The sequence below is a fragment of the Hyposmocoma kahamanoa genome, unplaced genomic scaffold (genome assembly GCF_003589595.1).
Source record: "Hyposmocoma kahamanoa isolate Upper Pololo Valley unplaced genomic scaffold, ASM358959v1 89, whole genome shotgun sequence".
NCBI classification, from domain to species: domain Eukaryota; kingdom Metazoa; phylum Arthropoda; class Insecta; order Lepidoptera; family Cosmopterigidae; genus Hyposmocoma; species Hyposmocoma kahamanoa.
The window spans coordinates 2,168,235-2,193,382 of record NW_020654520.1 but is presented as its reverse complement, the minus strand read 5'-3'; the positions used below and the strand labels follow the sequence as shown (position 1 = coordinate 2,193,382).

At 35.3% G+C, this 25,148-nt stretch overlaps 1 protein-coding gene across 1 annotated transcript in view; it reads right to left on the bottom strand.

Moving 5' to 3' along the window:
* LOC113236111 overlaps positions 1–16,942 on the bottom strand; it is a 91,009-nt gene extending 74,067 nt beyond the window's left edge. The window contains exons 1-3 of the mRNA XM_026472102.1: positions 16,431–16,942; positions 14,232–14,486; positions 449–851 (exon numbers count right to left, since the gene is read on the bottom strand). Of these exons, the coding sequence (XP_026327887.1) occupies positions 449–851; positions 14,232–14,486; positions 16,431–16,916 (1,144 nt within the window). The 5' untranslated portion in view covers positions 16,917–16,942. The remainder of the gene's footprint in view (positions 1–448; positions 852–14,231; positions 14,487–16,430) is intronic.
* Positions 16,943–25,148: the final 8,206 nt, after the last annotated feature.

The following is a 25,148-nucleotide window of genomic DNA, read 5'->3' as shown; positions in this document are numbered from 1 at the left end:
TTGATACTTATAAAAAAAAACATATACTTAGTTATAGTAATAAAACAATTGTTGTATGTAGTTTAGTTTTCTACTTATTATTATTGGCGACCTCCGTGGTCGAGTGGCTTGCACACCGGATTTCATGCACGCCATCTCTGAGGTCCCGGCCGGGTCAGTATAGAAAAAGTTTTCTATATTGCCTCGGGTATGGTTGTTTGCGATTTTTATAACACAAGTGCTCTACTTACTTACTTTGGGATCAAAGCAACGTACGTGATGTTGTCTAATTACAATAAGTTAAGCCTCATTATTCTGATATGTTGGAGCATTAGACAATATACCTCTGTATGTTTGTATGCATTATATTTTTCTGGGCTCTTCAATTATTATAAATTATATAAATTGAATATGTGTAAAAAATTTAATTGTCTTTATCGGTATTTTTTTAAACTATATTATAAAATACCCCACTCTTCATAATCATCCAAAATACCTTCAATCCTTTCTTTAGATCGTTTGTCTAATTTAATCTCCAAATTAGTTATATTTTCTTTGCCCATATCAGGAACAGTATCTTCAGACGCGAAAATGAACGGCAAAAGGTAAATGCTTACCATCAACCCGTAGTCTAACCTTTCCAGATACTGTCTCTCAAATTCCTCTCTTGGGTATAATGCTTTAATATCCAAATCAAAGTACGAAACAAACTTGTCCAAACAGTGGTAGTACAAATTTTTCAGGTCATTCAAGTGGTCCTTGCGTAGTTTCTTGTCTGTACCAGTTATGATGAAAAATATGAAATCGTTGATTGGGCATCCGTAGTAGATAGTTTGGTAGTCAACTGGTATTACTTCTGTCACCACGCCGTTCTGGAACAATGAAATTAGTTATATTAAAATTCTTCTGTGATCAGGTTTCTATATAAATTTGTAACGCATAATACGGGTTGGTAAAGTGTATACCAAACAACTATTAGTACTTAAAGAAAACTGTAAAGAAAAAAAAGGTGATTAAGTGCATTAAGGTGCATTAAGAATCTGATCGAAGTAAAAGTGAAAGTCAAGCCTGGACGAAGACGATCGAGAATAACGTTGATCAAATCAAAAGAAAAGGACGAAGTACGTTGTACATAGGGCGCACCATAAGTTTCCGGAACTGGCCACTTACACAAACAATTTTTAAAAAGTAATTTAGAAACAATATTTAAAAACAACATTTGAAAATGGAACTCTTTGGCTGTGGAATACAGTTTGTTTCACCTGACTGTCACTTATTTTTAAATTGTGGCGTCATTTTAGAAATTGGTTGTCTACATCACCATGAATTTATCTCGTGAAAATTTTCGTAGTATGTTTTTCTACGACTTTAAGTGTAATTAAACAGCTCAGCGGAGATTTGCTCGGCTTCAAACTGCTTTTGGCGATGAAGCTCCATGCAAGACGACATTTTATAGCTGGTTTGCAAGAATTCAAACGCGGTCGTGTGAATCTTAGTGACGAATTTCGGTGATGGTCGCCCGTCCACTGCTGTGGACAACAAAAACATCGATGCTGTGCGCCGTATGATCAAAACGGACAGGCATGTGACATACCATGAGATTCGGCCTTTAGGCATAGGCATGAGTCAAATACAATCAATACTACACAAACATTTGGGTGTGAAAATACTGTGCTCTCGATGGATCCCACGCAACTTGACTGAAGCTCAAAAAACCGATCGCGTCACTTGGTGCAATGCCATGCTTACCAGATTCAACGAAGGGGCGTCAAATTTGGTGTGGGACATAGTAACAGGTGACGAAAAATGGATTTATCCGCTTGTTCGTTCCGTGGCTTAGTTGGTATAGCGTCTGACACGGTATGCTAGAAAACGTCGGTTCGAATCCGGCCGGATCGAAGGAATTTTTTCTGAGAGTTCGATCTTTGTTTTTACAATTCTAACAAACTAGTGGAGTAATTTCACAAAAAATAATTGAATATCAATTCAATAAAAATTTAAAATGGAATTTTGTTCTTGAAATATTTGTTTGGTATAAAGGCTTATTATTATTATTAATCTAAGCTGTATACGTATTTTTAAAATAACATAATTAAAACTTACAGACTCCTTCATCAGCATATTATTCGGCCGATAATCTCCATGACAAACAACGCCGTAAACAGGCTCCTTATCTGTTAGGTATTTTGGCATCTTTTTTATGAATTCTGGCAACAAAAGTTCCAGTTTCTTTTTGCGAGCTTCACTTAAATTAGAGGACGTATGATTAAACATATTTGTATAGAACGTATTCCAATCTTCACGAAACTTAAAGGGCTGATCCAGCACCATCAGTTTTTGCTTGTAATAATTAGGTTTCAGTTTCTGGAGAACGAAGGAAAGACCATGGAATTTAGCAAGTTCTTTTATAGCTAGCTCAGCAAATTGAAGTGAGATACCATCCATTCTATATGGTGTTGTGAAACCCTTTTTGGCAAGGTTGTCCAGCATAATAGCTTCAGGACCTGATGGATAACACTTTACAATTTTGAATCGTTCTGTATCAGGCACGTTGACTGTCTCTTGTATGTCTGCGAATATCTTAAACATATCACTGTATGCAAATCTTTCCTTTAAATAAACATCAGACACTGAGAAAATGCTCTGTACACTTGGTATCATGTATTTAATGAATATGTTGGTTTCTTTTTCTTCTTTAGCTGCACGTCCTTGTATGTCAACTTCGTAAAGTATTGATAGATAGTTGCCTCCGACAGTACTAATTAATTGTGTTTTCATATTGTAGCTTGCATATTCTTCTTTTGTAATGATGTTATGTACAGATTTTAACAATGACTTTGGAAAGTCATTTTTGTCGTCATAGTTTTTGGTTTCTATATTCTTATTCAAGTTGAAATTGCAGATTTTTTTTTCTGCTTGCATTTTTCACTTTGTCGGTCCCTGATAGATGGTAAACAAATTTACACCTGACTGTTTAGCTGTTAGTACTCGAAAATATTGTTTTTACACCAATAATACCATACGAAACGTAAACGGGAAATAAATTCTGTATTATCGATTCGTCGTTTAAATACAAATTCCTTTAAACAGCCTCTTTGTTATTTTTAATAAGCAAGAAACGCATTGATTAACTTGACTGTAGGTAACTTTTCGTGAGATGATGATTAATGATGTTGGTGTGTAATTGGAACTATTGTTACGTCATGACGATATTATAAAAGCTACCCAGACAATTATATTGTAAATATATGTTACTATGAATAAAGAGCTGTAATTAGTTCTAGATATTGGTTTTTATTAATTGGGTTGAAATTGGATTAACAATTTTTTTGCAGAAAGTAGTAGAACACTTGTGCCTTTTTTAACCGATTTCAAAAAGGAAGAGGTTATACGTTCGCCTGTTTATATGTTTTCCAATTTCTCCGTCAATTGTAGACCGATTTTAAAATTCTTTTTTTGTTTGAATGTATGCACTATCGTGGTGGATGCATGAAAATCGAGGAAAATCCTCAAATTTTAGAGGCATGTCAGTGTACATACCGATTTCTCCATCAATTGTGGACAAATTTTGGAAATACTTCTTTTGTTTGAAAGGATGTACTGTCGAGGTGGTCCCTTGTGCCGACGATGCTGTTCCGGGTTCGTTTCGGCTATCACAAATTAAAAGTCATTTTCCACAAAAAAAGTCGATTTTTCATTTGACACATTACATGTCACAATCACAGAAGCACCAAATCACCGTCACCATGATAACCAGAAAAATAAGTATAAAATGTACAATGGAGTCCGTAACAGTCGCATTGTCACCAAGAAATCAGAATCTGATGAGGGGATCATGGGATCCCCATGGTCATGTCATAACATGGTCATGTTTATCTAAAGTATGTAGTAGAACACGCATTTTTGAAATGAGTCTAACTCAGTTTTTGAATTAGTCATTGTAACACACGGTTAGATGGTATTGATGCATTTTTATTAATTTCTAAATCGCGGCGTTAAGATTTTCCATAACAATAAATTAGTCAATTGATGTTATAAAAAATGATAATAAAAATTAACTATTTGATTAATACAGTTATTAATACAAAGATCGAACACTTAGAGAAAATTCCTTCTATCCGGCCGGATTTGAACCGACGTCTTCTAGTAAACCGCGCCTGTCGTTGAAAACCAAATACAAAGATCCAACAACAAGCACATGGGAGAATTCGTGAGGTCCACTGATTCGTTCCGTAGCTTAGTTGGCATAGCGTCTGGCAAGGTGGAGTAATTTCACAACAAATAATTGAATATCAATTCAATACAAATTTTTTGTTTGATAACTGAAACAAATAGACAAGCGCCATTTGGTAGTTTTTTCAATAATTTTGTTATTGGATATCGTCAGCAAAATCTTGTTGAAATTATCCCGTGTGCAGCGCGCAATAACTGTTACGTAAATTGTCACTCCTCCCGCACCGCGCAGCTACCTCGGGAACCGACTAGATTAAGCGGTAGGCATACCTTTTACACATCTAGTTCGTATTCCCACTAGCTTTCGCACCCAGAGCCGAAACCTGCTTGGATCGAGCGTATGGAACTTCCGCTATGCGTCGTCTATGGGAGAAACCTTCCTTCGTTTGTTGTACACCAGGCGTCAAGTTAGCAAATTTACACCTGTTTTGAATATCTTTAGTTTACCTCTGTCACGCGTATTACGTTTTACTACACGATTACATAAGGAAGTAAATGATGCATCTTATAAATAAATCTTATAATTACTTTTATAGGTACAATAGAAATGAAAAGTAATCGCTTTGATTTAATTGAATATAATCTAAACAATGCTGTTTCGATATTGAAATTATGAGAAAAAAACTGACTGTCAACTTATATAATAACGTCAGTGAAGGACGTTTGAAAAAGAATCAATAATTATAATAAAAGAGAGTTCAATGTAGAGTAAAAACATTCTAAGACTTAAATTATAAGCAATAAAAGAGAACTTTACAATGAAAGAACTTATAACCATAGATTTTTTTCTATGTCTATGCCTATATGTAACATTAGAGACAGTTTTAATGATTTTATTAGAAAGTGTTCCAAAATGTTTAGTTTATGTTGCAGGTAAAGCAATGTTTATAAATAATAAAATTAAAAACAGCGCGAATGTAGTAAAGACGACTTGGCATATTATAAACAGTGAATCTGGAAAAGGCAAAATTCGTAATTTAGATTTTCAATTAAGATTCGATGACAAAATTTTCAACATAGACGCAGAAGTTGCTAAAATTTTTTACTGACGTTTTAATTTTGACTGCTAAGTCGTTAAAAACGTCTTGCACCTGCGCTTCTTTCAAAAACAACATATTGGAGTTATTCTTACTAATTAAAAGTTTTGATTATGAATACAAAGATGGAACACTCAGAAAAATATACAATACAATACAATACAAAAATTCTTTATTGTACACCAAAAAAGGAAACAAATACAATACAATTAAATTAAAAATAAGCGGTGGTACAATGGGCGGTCTTATCGCTTTAAGCGATTTCTGCCAGACAACCTTTGGATGGAAGTAATGATATAATTCACAGGAAAAAGACGGTGGTGTATGAAGAATTACTAATCAACAGATAAAAATTGATAAATAAATGCAAATATACATATATTTATAAATAAATAATAAAACCAATACATATATATGAATATCGTAAACTACTATATATTCTTATACTTATAAATATAAAAATTTCTAAAACGTAATTTCAAAACATAAAAATACCTAAGCAGTCCAGGTCACACTAAATTAAGGTAGTGTTCTTTTACCATATTTTTGAATATATTCAATGATTTCGCTTGTTGAATAGACAAAGGTAAAGCGTTCCACAAACGAATAGCCTGAACAGTAAAGGACTTGTCGTAATACTGGGAGGTATGCAATGGCATCTTAAGTTGGAGAGTTGAAGAAGAGCGCAGAAGTCGGGGGTTGTATTGATGGGCGAATTCAAATCGCTCCTTAAGATAAGGTGGTGTGTGAGGAATGAATAAGATGCCATAGAGAAGATTAAGAATATGAGCATTCCGGCGAAGTCTAATGGGTAACCACTTCAGCTCATTGCGATAAATGGAAACATGATCAAATTTCCTCAGACCATAAATTGAACGGATGCAAAAGTTTTGTAGACGTTCGAGTTTGTTGAGCTGTTCTTCGGTTAAATCCAGATAGCAGGCATCAGCATAATCAAGAATTGGAAGAAGAAGAGTTTGGGCAAGCGCAGTTTTCGTGGCAATAGGTAAAAAATTACGTAACCGTCTGAGAGATGCGGCAGACGCAAACAATTTGCGGCTGGTCTCAACTAATTGAGGTGCCCAAGATAGCTGCCTATCAATAAGTATACCTAGATTTTTTACGTTGTCACTAATTTTAATGTAGGTGTCGTCTATAATAACCTGCGGCAAGCGAAACCAATCTATCTTGGATACCATTCTAGAGCTGCCAATAACAATCATTTGCGTTTTCGTTGCGTTCAGCTTAAGACCAAATTGTTTACTCCACGTCGAAATATGACGGAGATCATTATTGATTACCTCAATGGCTTCGTGCAGGTTTTCAAGTTGCCGGTGAGTGTAAATTTGTAAATCATCTGCATACAGGTGGTAGGATGAGGTAAGACTGCGGGAAATTGAATTAATAAAGATCGAGAAGAGAAGAGGAGATAAAACGCCGCCCTGTGGAACGCCAGCATTAATGTCACACCAACAAGAGAACCTCTCATCAATGCGAACACACTGCCGACGCCCATGCAGGTAACTATGAAACCAAGAGATTACCGTTGGAGATTTATGTTAAGAGTGCGTAAAAGTGCAATCAAAATGTCAAAATCAACGTTGTTGAAAGCATTGCTGAAATCAAGCAATGACATTACAGTGAGTTGCTGTCGCGACATACTATACCTAATGTCATCAGTGATCCTAACAAGAGCAGTCACAGTGCTGTGTCCTGGTCGGAAGCCGGATTGAAAGGGATTAAGAAGGTTGTTACGTATGAGAAAAGGAGTAATTTGGTTATGAACTAGTCGCTCTAGCAGCTTTGATAGAAAGGGAAGTATAGAAATAGGTCGGAAATCAGAAAAGTTAGATGGGTTGGCTTTTTGGGAAGAGGAGTAATGAGAGCTTCCTTCCAAAGGGAAGGAAATTCTCCGCTGCTGATAGAAAAATTAAGAATATACCGGATCACAGGTAAAATCTCATCAAGTATGAATAAAAACATTTTACGACCAATATGGTCACTGCCAACAGCATTGGACGAAATAGATTCTATGCCCTTCTTAACATCACAATCAGTAAACTCTTTTAAAGAAAACGGAGGATGGTCGGCAGTTGGAAGCGTGGAAAGATAATTTAAGGTAGATGTTTTAGTCGACCCGTCGAAGGCAACGGAATTAGAAAAATGGTGATTAAGAGCATCAAGGTTTAAATTTTTTGGGAAACTATCTTGACGTGACTTACCAACTCCCAGCGACCTAAGAAACTTCCAGACTTTAGCCGGATCATCAGTTTCTAAAGAACTATGAATATGTCGGCGTTGTCCATCCCTACACAACCTATTGCAGTGATTACGACGCTCATTATAAATGCGCTTATTCTCGTCTGTAGGACAGTACTTAAATCTGGCCTTAGCTGTGAGCTTTTTATTCATAGCAGAAATATTCATATTAAATATTCATAAGAAATATTCAATATTCATATCAAAAATATTTATCGAACGTCAATAAATAAATTTGAAGTTTTTTCACGTATTTGCAAACAACATTGTTAAAGCCTTCATATTCAACTCTCATTAAAATGTTAAATAAAATATTCAAATGAAACTATTTTTCCGGATTTAAATCGCCTTTAATCGCCAGTCAACCGTGACCATGGGACCTGTAAAGGGCCCGAAACGTCGGTTTGTTTGAAAAAACAAATATACGCGATTTAAATCCGGAAAAATAGTTTCATTTCCTATGTGTAACAATCGCGAAAACCTAAGAACTCGATAAAATATTCAAATTCATACGTGTGCACATTTTTACAGTAGTAACATAATGTCTCCTAAACAATTTGGTTTCACTCGGAGTCGCTCTACAACCCATGCTAGTGTTCTGTCAATGAAACATGTAATTAGTGAATGGAAAGTGTCACAGAATGCGGTGGTGTATTCTGTGACCTTTCCAAGGCATTTGATTTTGTGTACCATGATGTTCTGGCCAGGAAACTTCGCCATTATGGAGAGGCGGCCCGTGACCGCATCCTTCTTAAATCATATTTAAGTGACAGGGCAACTGGGTCGACGTTAATTGTACGAGATCATCAGGGTCTGCAATTAACATAAGCATCTCCCTCAAGGTTCAATTGTAGGTCCATTTTTATAATTCGTTTATATTTATTACTTACCTAGCTTCGTGAAGGATATAGAACATGAAATGGTATTGTTTCCTAATGATACTTCCTTATTATTTAAAGTTAAAGGCATCAATGTTTCTACGGTGATGTGAACAATGCTATATCGAAAGTAGTATAGGTTTTCAGTTAATAACCTATTTCTTAATAAGAAACAAACAAATTGTGTGAAATTTACATTACTCAATGTTAGATAGACGGTCACAAACATTACTGTTAAAAATGGAAAATTGAACCTTGTAGATAGAGTCGTACTTTTAGGTGTAACTTTAGACACTAAATTGCAATTTGGTTCAGAAATAAGTAAGTTATCGAAACGGCTCAGCTCAGTAGTGATTAAAAAAAAAAAAACTTTTAGATGTCGAAACCTCTACATTGGTTTACTTCAGCTCAGAAACGTGCGGTTAAGACAATTTACAATCTTCACTCCTGAGTATCTCTGACAGGTAAGTTTAAAGAAATGAACATCTTACACTATCGCCATAGAACATTTTTTCTGCTGAAGATATAAATAAATATTTCGTAGACCTATATATAAATAGACCTATATATAACCTAGATATAAATAAATAGTTCATTTTGCATCTTCGCTCTGTGAAAACATGCAAGCCTTTTTATCTGTACAATAAACTTACCTGGTCCTCTCGAACACAAAGGTTGTTTCCTCTTTCGCGTGATGTTATTCTCAAAGTACCTCCGCATAAAACAACTGCCTTTAATGGTAGTTTCAAATATATGGCCGCTAAAGTAAGGAATAATATTCCCCCTCCCCTGCACAACCTGTCATCCATTCAATCTTTTAACATTTTTTTTATTTCTTTTTAGTTAGATTGTTTATTTTGTTTCTTTTTATTTCTTTAAGAAAAATAAACTTTAATGGAATTTAATGGAATTGCTTGCTTCAGTAGTGACAGTGTTTTCTAGTTCTAGTTCCTCTTTATTAATATCTCGGACGACCAGTGTTTCATACATCCAATTGTTGTAATGTAATTGTAACTCCTAGCAAGTGCAGTATTTTATTATATTTAATTCATATAATCATTCCTAACTAGTGCAGTATCGGCAGGTAACCGATGGATGCACGTCGCGTCCGATCGGCTGGTCTGGAAATCTTTGGGGCTGATATGATGAAGATGACGATGATGATGAAGTGCTGTATTTCATATACATTCAATTCATGTAATAATCCCTGACAAGTTCCTATTAGTAATTTTTCTACTTGTTTTTAGTTACTATTTAAGTTACATTTTATAATTTTAGTGTTTATCACACTTGTACTTACGTGCCATCTCATTTTGTAAAAAGCGGTTCCAACTCAAAACCAGCGTCACAGCAGGCGAGCTGTAACATTATGCTGTGTTGGATCCGTTTCAGCTTTTAGATAGTGATATGTAATAATTAATGTGAATTACCTGTTTAGTTTGAATTACCTTAAGCTGAATAAACGTTTCTTTCTTTCTTTCTTGTCCCGCGACACAGGGTTTCCCTAGTGCGGGGCTATGCTGAGTGTGTGCGTGTGCGTTATTTGTTTCTTCTTTCTATTTATGAATATGTTTAATTAACTTTCTTCGATGTTAAGATCGTGACAGTCATAACATTAATACGATGGGGAAAAATAAACTAGCTGTTCTTGACGTTTAAAAGTATAGTGAAAAAAAAGAAACTTTATAATGTAGGTTATTATTACACAGCTTCTGCGACTTGGGTAACAAGAATTCGTGGCAGTGACCCGTTTAGCTCTTGCAGGTAGACTCCATCTATGATGTTTGAAAATATATTGTAAATGTGTACAATTTTTAATTTAGGTACAACGAGTATTCTCTGGAGTTTCTTGCTCATTCTTCTCGAGGTAACCTGCCTTATGAATGGGACGTAGAGTTTAATCAAAATGATGATTTCAAATGTAATTTGCATACCTATGAAACAAAGATTATTTGTCTTGACCTAAAACGAAATACGGAAAAGGTATATAATTCTAAATACTGAGATGCTTCGCTGTCGCACGTGTAGGGCCATTATAATCGTAAATTCCCAAGCTTCACGCCGTGATAACTACCGCCATAAAAAATCTGTATTCTTCATTCAAGATGGTGGCTCAAATTGCACCTCTTTAAGTAAAAAAAAATATATTTTTAGTAGGTTCTATACTTGCACATGAAATCAGACTTCTGGTGCTCGCAACATATATTTCTTTTGAAGCAATGTGAGCTATAATCATCATCAACAAAATTTTTATTGAATTGATATTCAATTATTTTTTGTGAAATTACTCCACTAGTTTGTTATAATTATTAATACAAAGATCGAACACTTAGAAAAAACACTCAGAAAAATATCATAGATGGCGCTACGACTAAAAAGTCGTTGAAAGACCAAGTACAAAGACACGACGCAAGCACATAGAAAAATTCGTGAGGTCCGTTGGTTCGTTCCGTGGCTTAGTTGGTATAGCGTCTGGCACGATATGCAAGAAGACGTCGGTTCGAATCCGACCGGATCGAAGGAATTTTTTTCTGAGTGTTTTTTCTAAGTGTTCGATCTTTGTATTAATAATTATATCATCATCATTATCAACCCGTTTATACGTCCCACCGCTGGGCACGGGTCTCCTCTCAAGCGAGGGATTAGGCCATAGTCTCTGAGGCAGTGGTTCATACCATTAGTTTGCCACGACTTTTAATGTGAGCTAATTTTGTGGGAACTTACACAGATGCAATAAACGCATTAGATGTTGCCCAATGCTAAACTAAGACGAGTCTATCTCCAATCTTGGTCTTGGTTTCGGTCTTGCCGAGCCTCGCGAATCTTACAATTACCCATCGAGTCTTACGTAACTAGAAATAGGAACGAAATGAGGGTTATCTGTTTCTGGGGGTCTACTCTCGATCTCCGTCGTACATCCGTCCGAAACAATTACTGCCAAATAAGCAATACTTGACCAAATGAAAAGACGCGTGATGCGAATGAAGCTTCATACTTGATACTTGTCTTTTAATTTTGTCGAATATTACTTATTGGACAGTAATTGTTTTTGACGGATGTCGGACGGAGATCGAGAGTAGACCCCCATTTATCATTTAAAATAAATAAATTATTGTTAATTAATAATAAAACAGAAGTTTCAGTTACACAAACTCAAAATGGCGTCTAAAATTTGCAATACATTACTGAAAGCAGTAAGATTGAAGGAAAGCCTTACTGTATTTAAAAAGCAGTTAAATAATTTATTAATAAATTAAATCATCGTCAATGATTATGTTCTTTTCGAGCCGTTGCCGAGGAATAAAGCATTTCCCATTTATAAATTCAAAATTAATCTTTCAGGTCATGACCCATGGGAGAGGCGAAAGTCTAAAATAGATATCCACATTAATAATGTTTTATTTATAAATCACAAATAATAGTTTCATTACAATATTTTTATAAATCGAAGTTATACAAGATTATCTTGCGCGACCCAAGAGGATCCTGTCTCGTTGCAGGTAAAGAACGTTAAACTCTTTATGCATTAATATATCTTCCTATTTTGATGAAAAAGGCGACAAGCGCCTGTCCTTTTTGACATACGAAAAATATATTTATGACACTGTAAATAAATATATTTTTCGTATTTCGGAAATGATATTGGAACTACAGTTTTTAGTGTAGTGTATTTGACAGTAATTGTTTCGGACGGATGTCGAGAGTAGACCCCCAGATACGAATCGGACGTAGAGCGCAAACGCTCTCGACTGTTTTTCAGTTGATGTGCAAGAAATTTTAAAGTACCATTAACAAAACTTAAATTAAAACAAAAAAACACCATATGAAATAGCAAACTCAAAGTCAATAAAGTCACCGTATACTACTATTCTATATACTATACTAAACTATTCTATGGAGAAGCTGAGTGAAGAAAAACTTTCATAGATTTCGCACGTAGTCGAGATCAATTCAGTGGGCTCAAACAAAAAAAGTTTGATACAGACTGTCCTGATTGCAGTGTCAAATCGAAGTTACCGTGTTATTGTCATGTCGTCGGATTAACATTGTACACCAAATTTTAAGTTGATCGGCTAAGTGGGAGTAAAATAATATTCTTTGTGTGGCTTAGATCCATACACTAAAGGTCGTTTCCTGACTTGTCGGTCCGCACCGAAAAATCTGAAAACGGCCCAACTGGGAAAGCAATGGTCATTAAACAGCTTAGCAAAAATGTTTATTAAAGATAGCTAAAAAACATCCCTAACAATTTCCTTCAAATAAAAATCGCTTTGAGATCCTTGCCCTCTGTTTCGGAGTTACGATGCCACAGATAAACATACTGACAGATACCCAGATATACTGACTGATATTTCAAACTTATAATTCCCCCCTTTATACTGTGAAACAAAAAGAGAGCAGGTGCGGATCGGGCGCAGCTCGGGTCGGGACTGCGGCGGATCTAATTCCATGTATTTAAGACGACAACACATCGAGTGTGGCCGCTCTCTGTGATTTTCACGTTTAAGTGGGGGCTAAATAAAATATACGACAATACAGGTCATGACAAACACCAAATTTTAATTTTAGGTCTGGAACTTGAAATACTCGTGGTCAAACTATGTTAAGTCTGTGGGGAAAAATATTATTTTGCTCTCGCAAATATGTGACTGTGGAAAAAGAAAACTTAGTAAAGAAAAGTAAAAAAGAAATGTGCAGAACTGTAAACAAAGTAACATTGCTGCGTTCCTTCCTTACAGAAGTAAGGTCAACATTCCACCTGTCATCATGTTGCCATCTAGGCTTAATTTTAAAATAATTATTAATATTGGTCTTATATTGGTAGGCCATCACAGCGATCATATTATTGAGCGATCTGTTTGATCTACATTGATACTTATAAAAAAAACATATACTTTTTTATATTAATAAAACAAACCTTGTACATAGTTTAGTCTTCTACTTATTATTATTGGCTACCTCCGTGGTCGAGTGGCTTGCACACAGGATTTCATGATGTCGCCAACTCTGGTCCCGGCCGGGTCAGTATATAAAAAGTTTTCTATATTGCCTCGGGTATGGGTGTTTGCGGAACCGTTCTTGTTTGCGATTTTTATAACACAAGTGCTCTACTTACTTACTTTGGGATCACAGCAACGTACGTGATGTTGTCTAATTACAATAAGTTAAGCCTCATTATTCATATATGTTGGAGCATTAGACAATATATCTCTATATGTTTGTATGCCTTATGTTTGTCTGGACACTTCAATTATTATAAATTATATAAATTGAATAAGTGTGATAAATGTAATTGTCTATATCGATCTTTCTTTCCAATTGTATTATAAAATACCCCACTCTTCATAATCCTCCAAAACACCTTCAATCCTTTCTTTACATCGTTTGTCTAATTTAATCTCTAAATTAGTTACATTTTATTTGCCTATATCAGGAACAGCATCTTCAGAAGCAAAAATGAACGGCAAAACGTAAATGCTTACCATCAACCCATAGTCTAACCTTTCCAGATACTGTCTCTCAAATTCTTTTCTCGGATATAACGCTACAACATCCAAATCAAAGTACGAAACAAACTTGTTTGTATGCATTATATTTTTCTGGGCACTTCGATCATTACAAATTATATAAATTGAATAAGTGTGAAAAATGTAATTGTCTATATCGATCTTTCTTTCCAATTATATTATAAAATACCCCACTCTTCATAATCCTCCAAAACACCTTCAATCCTTTCTTTAGATCGTTTGTCTAATTTAATCTCTAAATTAGTTACATTTTCTTTGCCTATATCAGGAACAGCATCTTCAGAAGCGAAAATGAACGGCAAAACGTAAATGCTTACCATCAACCCATAGTCTAACCTTTCCAGATACTGTCTCTCGAATTCTTTTCTCGGATATAACGCTTCAATATCCAAATCAAAGTATGAAACAAACTGTTCCAAACAATGGTAGTATAAATTTTTCAGGTCATTCAAGTGGTCCTTGCGTAGTTTCTTGTCTGTACCAGTTATGATGAAATATATGAAATCGTTGATTGGGCATCCGTAGTAGATAGTTTGGTAGTCAACTGGTATTATTTCTGTCACCACGCCGTTCTGGAACAATGAAATTAGTTACATTAAAATTCTTCTGTGATCAGGTTTCTTTATAAATTTGTAATGTTATTATACGGGTTGGTAAAGTGTATTCCATAGAACTAGAAGTACTTAAAGAAAACTGCCGAAAAGGTGTTATAAGCCTACTTACACGACATGATGATTCCATTAAGGATCTGATCGAAGTAAAAGTAAAAGCCGAACCTGGACGAAGACGACCGAGAATAACGTTGACCAAATCAAAAGAAAAGTACAAAGTATGACGTTTAAGGAGGTCAATAAACAGCTTTACAGAAGACAAAATGTAATTTACTACACCGACAAGAGCGTACCTCTGATATCTAATTAAAGTGTATTAGAAAGATTTTAAAGGAAAGTCGTCACCGTGAAATACAAAAATATGTATTTGGTGTGGTATGGTTGCCACGTCGTATAATGAGGTAAATAATAAACTTTTGATCAAAATTTAGTAGTCATATACATAGCCTCGCTTTAACATCTAAGAAGAAGTTTGTTTATTCCTAAAGTTTTTCAGTTCTCAAATATTGTTGTATAATTACACGGTACGTATTTGTAACGGAAACATAGTCCTTATTTTAAAACGAATCTACATTTATGAATGTTGTCATTAATTGTAGAGCTGACTGCTTATTCTAGTAACTTCTAGTAGACCTTGGTGAAAAAATTCGTCCAGGGAAATACTGCAATCTTACCTATTTCTACCGCGAAGCAGTAATGTGAGCTTTGGATTTTGAAGGTTATAAGGGTGCTGGTGAAATTTCAGGCATATGGGACTTGTCAACTTGAAAGGGTTGTAACCCTAACTAGCCGTGAACAGGTTCACGGCAATGAAACGGGAAACTTCCGGTCCACAAAATTTATTAAAAGAAGTAAAGTTACAAGAAAGGGCTTTAACAATAAAAAGGTAAATGTTAAAAAAAAAACAGGTACAACAGTATAAAACACTCCCTACGCTTTATTATTAAGGCACTTACCCCTAAATGGGCCGAGTAACTGAATTACAGGTATAGGTACACGAAGGCTGTAGACTGTTATAAATAATTACACATGATTTAGCTTATTTAATGATTATAAACGTAATAAAGAACCAAAATTAGCGATTACACGCGATGGAATTCGAAACAGCTCCGACTGTTGTGGCGGTCGAGCAGGTGACCGTGGTACGAAAACAAAATGAGAAAGCGAAGGAAGATGGAACAATTCAAATTTAAAATTTAAATACAAGTAAAATAAAATAATGATACCATAAAAAGGTGAGATGCCTGTGAAAGGAGGTCACAGCGTCACAAACTTATGTCTCAGGGTGACGGGTATGGTGGCAGTGCCCCTCAGAGCAGAGATTAAAGCTCTGATTGGCACTAGAACTCATCATCATCCTTATACTTGGCTTAATAAAAAACCCTATTTGTTTTTACAATACTTTCAGTGATGTCATTTTTTTACTTGCATATAATTTTCAAATAAGTTTTACTAAATTACTACTGGATCGTGTTAGGGCATTGCAAACGACAGAATTTAATTACTGTTCGGCAGTTCATTGGTTTCCCGCAAAATTGCGCTTCTACAAACGAAAAACAATGCCACTCGCATACAATCATACATACGAGTAGATTTGGATTATATCAAAATCAGACAAAGAAACTGACCATTGGACGATTTACATAATAACGATCTATTTAGAGGGCTTTCGTTTTGAATTGAAACAATAACTGACAAAATTATAAATACAGTAGTTAGTTCTTTTGATGCTAGATGATGAGGCTAAATTCGTTCTCGTTAAATTCTCAGTACAAACAATATATAAAAAAGAACTACGTAAATTGGTGTGACAGGCACATTTGTTTATTTGTTATTATTAATATAAGCTGTTTTAAAATTGTTCTACGACATACGTATTTTTAAAATAATATAAGTAAAACTTACAGACTCCTTCATCAGCATATTATTCGGTCGATAATCTCCATGACAAACAACGCTACCAACAGGTTCCTTATCTGTTAGGTATTTTGGCAACTTTTTTATGAAATCTGGAAACAAAAGTTCCAATTTCTTCTTGCGAGCATCACCTAAGTTAGAGGACATTTGATTAAGCATATTTGTATAGAACGTTTTCCAATCTTCACAAAACTTAAAGGGCTGATCCAACACCATCAGTTTTTGCTTGTAATAATCAGGTTTCAGTTCTTGAAGAACGAAGGAAAGACCATGGAATTTAGCAAGTTCTTTTATAGCCAGCTCAGCAAATTGAAGTGAGATGCCATCCATTCTATATGGTGTTGTGAAACCCTTTTTGGCAAGGTTGTCCAGCATAATAGCTTCAGGGCCTGATGGATAACACTTTACAGTTTTGAATCGTTCTCTATCAGGCACCTTGATTGTCTCTTGTAATTCTGCGAATATCTTAAACATATCACTGTATGCAAATCTTTCCTTTAAATAAACATCAGACACTGAGAAAATGCTCTGTTCACTTGGTATCATGTATTTAATGAATATGTTGGTTTCTTTTTCTTCTTTAGCTGTACGTCCTTTTATGTCAACTTCGTAAAGTATTGATAGATAGTTGCCTCCGACAGTACTAATTAATCGTGTTTTCATATTATAGTTTGCATATTCTTCTTTCTTAATGACATCATGCAGAGGTTTTAGCAATGACCCTGGAAAGTTATCTTTGTCGTCATAGTTTTTGGTATCTGTATTCTTCTTCGGGCTGTGATTGCAACAACTTTTTTCTACTTGCATTTTTCACTTTACCAAGCTCTGGTGGATTTTAAACAAAATGTTAGTGCACAATAAATTTTATTTAAAACACCACAAACACCATCCAAAACACAAATGGAAAATGAGTCCTATATTACTGCTTCGTCGTTTAAATACAAGGCCCTGTGAACAGCCGCTTTGTCAAATAGAATATTTTTTATTATGATTGTGTACATTACTAAAGACTGTTTGTCATTTTTATCAAGCAACAAACTGCCGCGTTGTCGTGCAAACGGGTTTATACGTATTAGTTAACATGACTGTATGTAATTGAAACGTTGAAATGAAGTAAATTATGGTTTGTAGGCAAAATGCATCCTTCGCGTCACGATGGTTAGTGATGCTGATATGAATTTAAAATCCATTGTTATTTCATGACGATATTTTCAAACCTACTCAGGCATTTGTATTGTGAAAATATGTTAATAGGAATTAAGAGCTGTGTTTTGCTGTAAATACTTGACTCTTTATATTCATTACGTATTTATTGGTCTTGTGTATTTGAAATTTAGTTAACAATATATTGAAATTGATGAATATTTTTTAAAAGAAAGTAGAGGGTACTTGTTTCTTTTTTTTGATATATGGGCATGTTTTTTATGATAATGAGTGATAGGACGACCATGTCGTACGCAGAATAATAAGCGACACGTCTATCCATAATGCTTGCAAAAATTTTAAATCGCAAACACCTGAAGAGCACTACATCGGCGCCCGTCACCCGAGATATAAATTTGAAAACTCCCATACCAGACTAACACCAGTCATGGTCTAGGTCTTGTGTCAGTACACTTAATTTTGGTCTTGGTCTTGATATTGCACACTCGGTCTTGGTCACAGTCTTGCTGTAAGAGTCTAGCAAGACTTGCTATTACCTATTGCTACTTATTAAAGTATCATATTCTATACTCTTTTAAAAAGTGACAATGAGGGCTGGTTTAGATTTTAAAACTACGCAACATTTTTATTACATATTGATATTTGCGAACCAAATAAAGAAAAAACAATCTTACAAAGTCTTATAATGGTTGGTTATAATTTTAGATATTTATGCTAAACTCGTGCATAAGATTAATATATATATAATAATAGATAATACTACTTACCTGAAAGTATCGCCGCGTTACCCACACCGGCCAATTAGTTAGTTCTTCTGCTTTCGGTGTACGTAGTTTTTGAAAATTCGCTACCTAGGAAGCCGCCAATTTCACATTTCACACAATGAAGACACAGTAAATGCACCGATCACGAGGAACTGGGTCAGCACACGTGTCGCGTTTTACCGGAACATCGTAATTTTTAAGTCAATCACTTTTGTTTCTAACGTCGAACGATTGTCACTCGTCTTTAGAAACTAATTTTATAATTTTATTTCTTTTAAATTAAATTAATCATAAATGTTTTTGTTTTCTTTCGAGCCTATACGGCTGGAATTATCTTACTTATTGTTTTTGTTACATTTTTATCACAAACTACCTATTATTTGATATGAGTAAAAATCTGTTGTCAATAGCTTTTGGTGTTATAACGACCAACCACCTTTTTTTTGATACCGATAGTAGAATACCTGAAAGGCGGTTGCTAGTGCTGCTTGTTGGCACCGCTTTAGCACGTCATGTTAGTTTGTAATGTTCTGCTGGATGGAATGTTGTAGGGAGAGTAGTAGTAGCCTCCGCAGCCTCCATACATCTTGCTTAGTACGTTTAAAGTTCAAAATTCAAAGGGGTAAAGAACTAGTGGTAATAAATCTAGTTTTATATATATTTATTCCGGTTTTTACAATATTTATGATCTTTAAATGTTTATCGCACAAGAGATTTATGATAACTGGTAAACGGCTCAAAAAAATAAGAAGAGAAGTCGTGTTTGCTGCCGCGATCGGGCAGGGAGTGACGGTCGAACGAAACAAAATCAGAATCCGAGGCAAAAGAGCTATGGAACAATTCAAAGTTTTAATTTAAATACGAGTGGCCAGGAACCGGAGAAAGGCGATAAAAAAGGTGGGATAACGATGTGAGGAGGTCACACCGTCACATGCCTATCAATATCTAGCGCCCAGGTCTGAGATTGACGTGAATACGAGACGCAAGAGTCTCGCAGACTCTATCTTATTCATGCTAAAATCTTATAGGATTGATCTTGACCAATCCGGCAAGATTTTAGATTAGACTTAGACATTCGCAATTTAGACTTTCGCAATCGTAGCAAGACCAAGGTCCTGCTATGATTGCGTTTGAGCAGTACAAGACCGAGACCTTTTGAGCAACACTGACGTCTTCGTAACGTCAAGGAATTCCGTAAACCCGCTACAAAAATAATAATGTACAACTGCTTAGTGCGAAGCATTCTCGAATATGGGTCAGTGATTTGGCGTCCTCACTATGTGAACCACATGTTGAGAATCGAAAGGATCCAAAAAAGGTTTATGTGGCATTTGTCGTTTTCATCGGGTGTAGCGCAAAGAATACGTTCGTACGATAGCAGGTTAAAAAAGTTTAAAATGGTTAACCTTAACAAACGTAGAGACACATTAGATATGATTTTTCTATACAAAATTATCCGTTACAAAATAAACTGTTCTTCACTCCTTAGCCAATTCAAACTTAAAGTGCCGCATAGATATCCCCGTCATAGAATTAAAGCTCTCTTTTCGACGCCAATTCGCAGGACAGTAGTGGGTCGCAACTCGCCAGTTCCTCGTCTATGCAGCTTGTATAACCGTTTTATCGTTAATATCAATAATTTAGATATATTTCAGGACTCTTTGGTTAAATTCCGTCGATCGATTACATCATCGTGACCTAATTTTCTTTAAACTTTCAAAACTTATTTTTTTTTTCTTTTAATAATATTGTTTACTATTTAAGTAAATACATAGATACGAGTCTAGGCCTTCGCGGACTACTTTTTTGAATTCACTAATTTACATGCACGTGGTGTTGATCTGTTAAAAAGTGTGGGGCTATGAGTGAGTGCGTTATTATTATTATCTTAAGGTCGTTCTCGGGTTTCTGAATCCGAACTCGATTTTTGACACAGCTAATTATAGGTATTCCGAAATTAATTTAATTAAACCGACGAATGACGATTTAAGCAGTCAGATAAGCAAGATAACCTCGAGCAAACAATCAACTATTGTAGTAGGCAGTTGTTATCAATGCGAAGGTCATCATTTTATCACACTTCTGTCTAGTTCTCTGTTCGATGCTAGTGTTCTGTAAACCATTAATGAATGTATTGATCGAGTAAACATTGCCACTTCTATTTGAATATTCGTATATAGTAACAATAGATTAATATACTGATTAGACGACGAAATTAAAGCGCATATACTTCCCTGGCTTGGCTATTTCGAAGGCGCGGGAGAAGATCGGCACGTGAAGAAGACCAGTAGGTCGTATCAGGTTTTTTTTGTAGTAAGTTTGTGACGATGCGACCCTTACGGTTTGTAGACAGGTGAAAGAAGCACTCCCGACGCCCAACGCCTGTCTATCTCTTAAAATTTATTAAACTCAAAAGTCAAGAGCTTCGCCAACTGCCGCCCTAACGGGTCATGGTCCATACAATAACTTTTCAATTTAGGTATCACAGCCCTCTATGCAGAGCGTGTTTGGAGGGGGAGGAAACGGTAGCGCACATCCTACTACAGTGCTCCGGCGTGGCCAACTATAGGACGAAATACCTTGGAGTGCCGCGGTCGTTCCCCGAAGCCTTCAGCAAAACGAGGAGGTTGCTGAGATTCCTGGAGGACCTTGCGTGGCACGAGTAGTACCCTGCACCCACTACACGCAAAATAGGTGCCTTGACGTCGAGTTGCGTACACCAACCCGGTACACCAAATGACGCTGCGACCTTTTTCATTCGTCATCCTACCTTTTTATCACCCTTTTCTCTGCTCCTGGCTATTTACTTTTGAATTTTGGAATCATTCTTTAATTCTTTTACATCGTCATTCTCACTTTTCTTCTTTCCGTCGTCACTATCACCAAATTCTCAAAGAGTGAGGACGTGCGTATGGATCCCTCATGTAAACTCAACGCAACTCACACAATCTAACTGTTTTAAGGCGTTGGATATATATACATATGTAGTAAGTGTCTGGACTTTGTTAATGCGTAATAAGAGAGCGTTTATATTGTTGTACCCATTGACTTACAAATAAATTGACGACGGGTTTAATACAAAAACCACGAAAAAAATGTCCCAAGTCAACCTATTTAAACGTAGTGACATGTAAAGGAATATGAAAAAGCTAAAACGTTGAATTTAAATTGTAATGTCATCGCAGTACTGTCTAATTTTGCTTGCCTCGCTGTCAGTCGAACAAACGAAGACTAAAGCGTGAATGACGCTCTGTATACGATTTTAACGCCCTATAAGTTCGGACACTTTTTACCGGACCCGACGTCCATATAATTGTAAGTCAATGGTTGTACCTGTTTTTATATTGTTTATTTTTGTTACAGCCTGTTCCCTTTCCATTCCTCTTGTTTACATTTTCTTTTGAATATGCAATAAATTTATGTGGACCAAGTCACTATTTCATTAAGCAGAGCTTTTTTTGAAATACTTCGTCCAGGGAAGTACGTACTGCTGTCTACTATAATATTTATTTTTGCGTTCCAGCAGTAATGTGAGCACACTTGGTCCGATATCCGTCCGAAACAATTACTGCCAAATAGCAACACTTGACCAAATGAAAAGACGCGTGATGCGAATGAAGCTTCATACTGGATACTTGTCTTTTAATTTTGTCGAATATTACTTAATTAACGACAGTAATTGTTTCGGACGGATGTCGGACGGAGATCGAGAGTAGCCCCCCAGTTCCGAATCCGAGAAATGACAGTCCGAAATGTCACAGGGATCATTTTATCTATAGATGTACAAGCGATATTTGTGTTTTCTCGGATTCGTATCGGACTTAGTGCACAAGCGAGATCCGAAGTGGGTCCGAGTTTTCTAGATTTGTATAGTCTCGGAATCCCCTCATATCTTTGTTATTTAAAGCTTTGAATGGCACTGCAGCTGTTATGAGTTACTGTGACTCTGGGTACTTATAGCCCCGCACTAGGGAAACACTGTATCGCGAGTGCCATGGACACACACATAGACAACCACAAACCATACCCAAACTCAGTGTTGGGCGTTAATCAATTAAATTTCAATCAGAAATTCAATCAGACTAAAAAATCAATTCAATTGAAATCAATTGATTTCAATTGAATTGATTTTAATTGCAATTAATTTTTTTAGTTATTCTAAGAAACAATTGAAACTAACAATTAAAACCGAAAGTACCGAATAAAAGTGTCATTACGAATATGGGTTAGGGGATGGGTTAGGGGTGTGTTAGGGGGTGGGTTAGGGGGGTTGGAAATAAGGGAATTATCGGATGAATTATGAATGAATAATATTATGAAATAATCAAAATAATATGAAAAAATACGAAAATGCAAGTTAAGTAAATTTTAAAATCATTCAAATAAAAAAAGGAATTACAATCGCTGAAGACGTCTCTTAAATCGTTTAAGCTCTGTGAAAATATATCAAAATCTATACCAGTACAACAGACATCGTTGTAATAGCGGTACATGCTGTGTAGTGGATTATTGTGTGATACATTGTTATTTGATGTTGATATAACGTGGGCAACGCATATATCGAGTAGACACGCTAAAACGCAGCCCATTAGCAACCTTATGAAGGATCCACAGGTCTGTGATCTTCTGACGTTCCGCTAGGCTCTTTAAACCGAATTTCTGGAGGCGGTCACCATAATCTGGAACACAGAATAATAAATACAGTAGAAGTGGTTGGTTAGCGCCTGACGCGGGCCAACTTTAGGTCTCGAAAGCTATTTGAGCTCAGTCCGTCATTTTCTCTTTGCATGGTATGGTTGTGTCATACTTTCGTGCAAATTCTCTAAAATCCTAAAAAATGCTTTTTTGAACTCTTTTGGAGTGTAGAAACGATAGCTGCACCAAGAATATTACCCGTGGTGGTATTTCATACCGTCGGAAAGTTTTATTTTAATAAATTTCCAATTTTCTGTTTATCGAAATATTTTTTTGGATACAAGAAAGGAAAGTAAAGCTTACAACCCCTGCAATATGGTCGCTTCTTTTTTGGAGAACAAAGTAAATAATTCCAATTCGTCGTCGTTCAGCAATTAACCGCTAGATGGCAGCACATTGATTGAAATTTCAATATGATATCAAAACGTCGTAACTTGTAATAATAAGTATTGATGGTACTGAACTTTCAACGATATGCCAACAGGGTAAGGTTTAAATTATATTAACAATCCAGAATTTGTTTTTTTTTAGTTTGAAGCTGCGACCAATCAATATTAAGAGTCTGTACTTATTTATTTATTTTATTTATTTATTTATTAGACGAACACAACAGTCGACATTCAAGAAAGATTTAACAAATAAATTTGCTTAAAACTAGATTTGGACCAGAATGCCAACCAGGAGCGTGTACGTACAGCATGTTTTGAAAGTTTCTGTCAATTAATTATAAATTACAAATTTTGTGTTGGTACAAATAGAGCAAAAGAAAAGACCATAGAGAAAAAGTGTTAAAATAAAATTGCGAGACTTCAACTAGACTGCTTGAGGACACCCGCAACAGACTTTTTAAATATATGACACTTAGAATTAAATATATCTAACTGTATGTTATTCTTAATTAAGTCATTAAAGGTGCGGCACATTCTTGTTATGGGAATGTAAAATGACGTGTTATTTTTAAAAACATTTAGGACTAAAGCCCGAGGACACCGAAGGTTACATCTAATGTTAATATTGATATTAGACAATAAGTTTCTGTACTGTGTACAAATTAAGAACGTGTGAGTTTTGGCGACATCGGTTCTGGTAGTAATCGACGCTTAAGGCACTTCCATTTTTTTTCTTCCGTGATCTGGAAGTTTATTTATCAAACTTGTTACAAAGGTGCCTGGGAAATTTAGCTTGTACCGTTATTGTTTATTAACCTATAATACAAGCTAAATCCTGAGATATGCTTCTTTTGCGCCAGAGTTGGGTTAATTTTCTACGGATTGTGACCTTTTGCCTTTGAATGCGATATTTTCATTATTATGTACACTGGCCTTAGGAGATTATCATTATTATTCTGTTGGTGTTTTACGATTGTCGCGCCGGATGTTTCCGGTAGGTGATTTACTTAGTTGGCTTCGGCAGTGGCGATTGGACGATCGACCGCCTTGTCAAGGTTACATAGCTGAATTACGAGCCTTTGTCGCGTGCTTCGTTAAGACTTCAAGTTGTAGTATAATATAATCGAAATGAAAAATGCACTATTAACATTTTAATAGCAGAGTCTATGTTTGAGCATTTTATTGGCATGCTTGATATGACAAGCCACAAATACATCATTTAAAATTAAAACGTAGTTCCAGCGAGCAATTTTTATTTTTAATTTTATTTCAATTTTAATGTTTATTTTATTTTACTTTATTTCAATTTTAAAAGTTTCACGTAATTTTATTTTATTTAAATTTTCATTTTTTAATGTTATTCTATTTCAATTTTAAAGTAATTTTATTTTATTATATTTATAAGTGTTAAACTGTCTAAACTAACGTAGTACATACATACATACAGTTTCTGTACAACTTACAAGTGGAACTTAGTGTCTTTGATAATAAACTATTATATTTTACACTTTCTTAGAATTATTTGGGTGGCAATAGAAAGATATAAAAAAATAACCGAATAACCAGGTAACCGAAAAAACCGGTTTTCAAAATCACTCGGTTTTGCGTGCCCTAGTTAGGACTGTAATGGTAGGTGTACAATTTTAAACAAATAAAGAATAAATAAATTTTACTATTTAATGTGTGAAACTGTA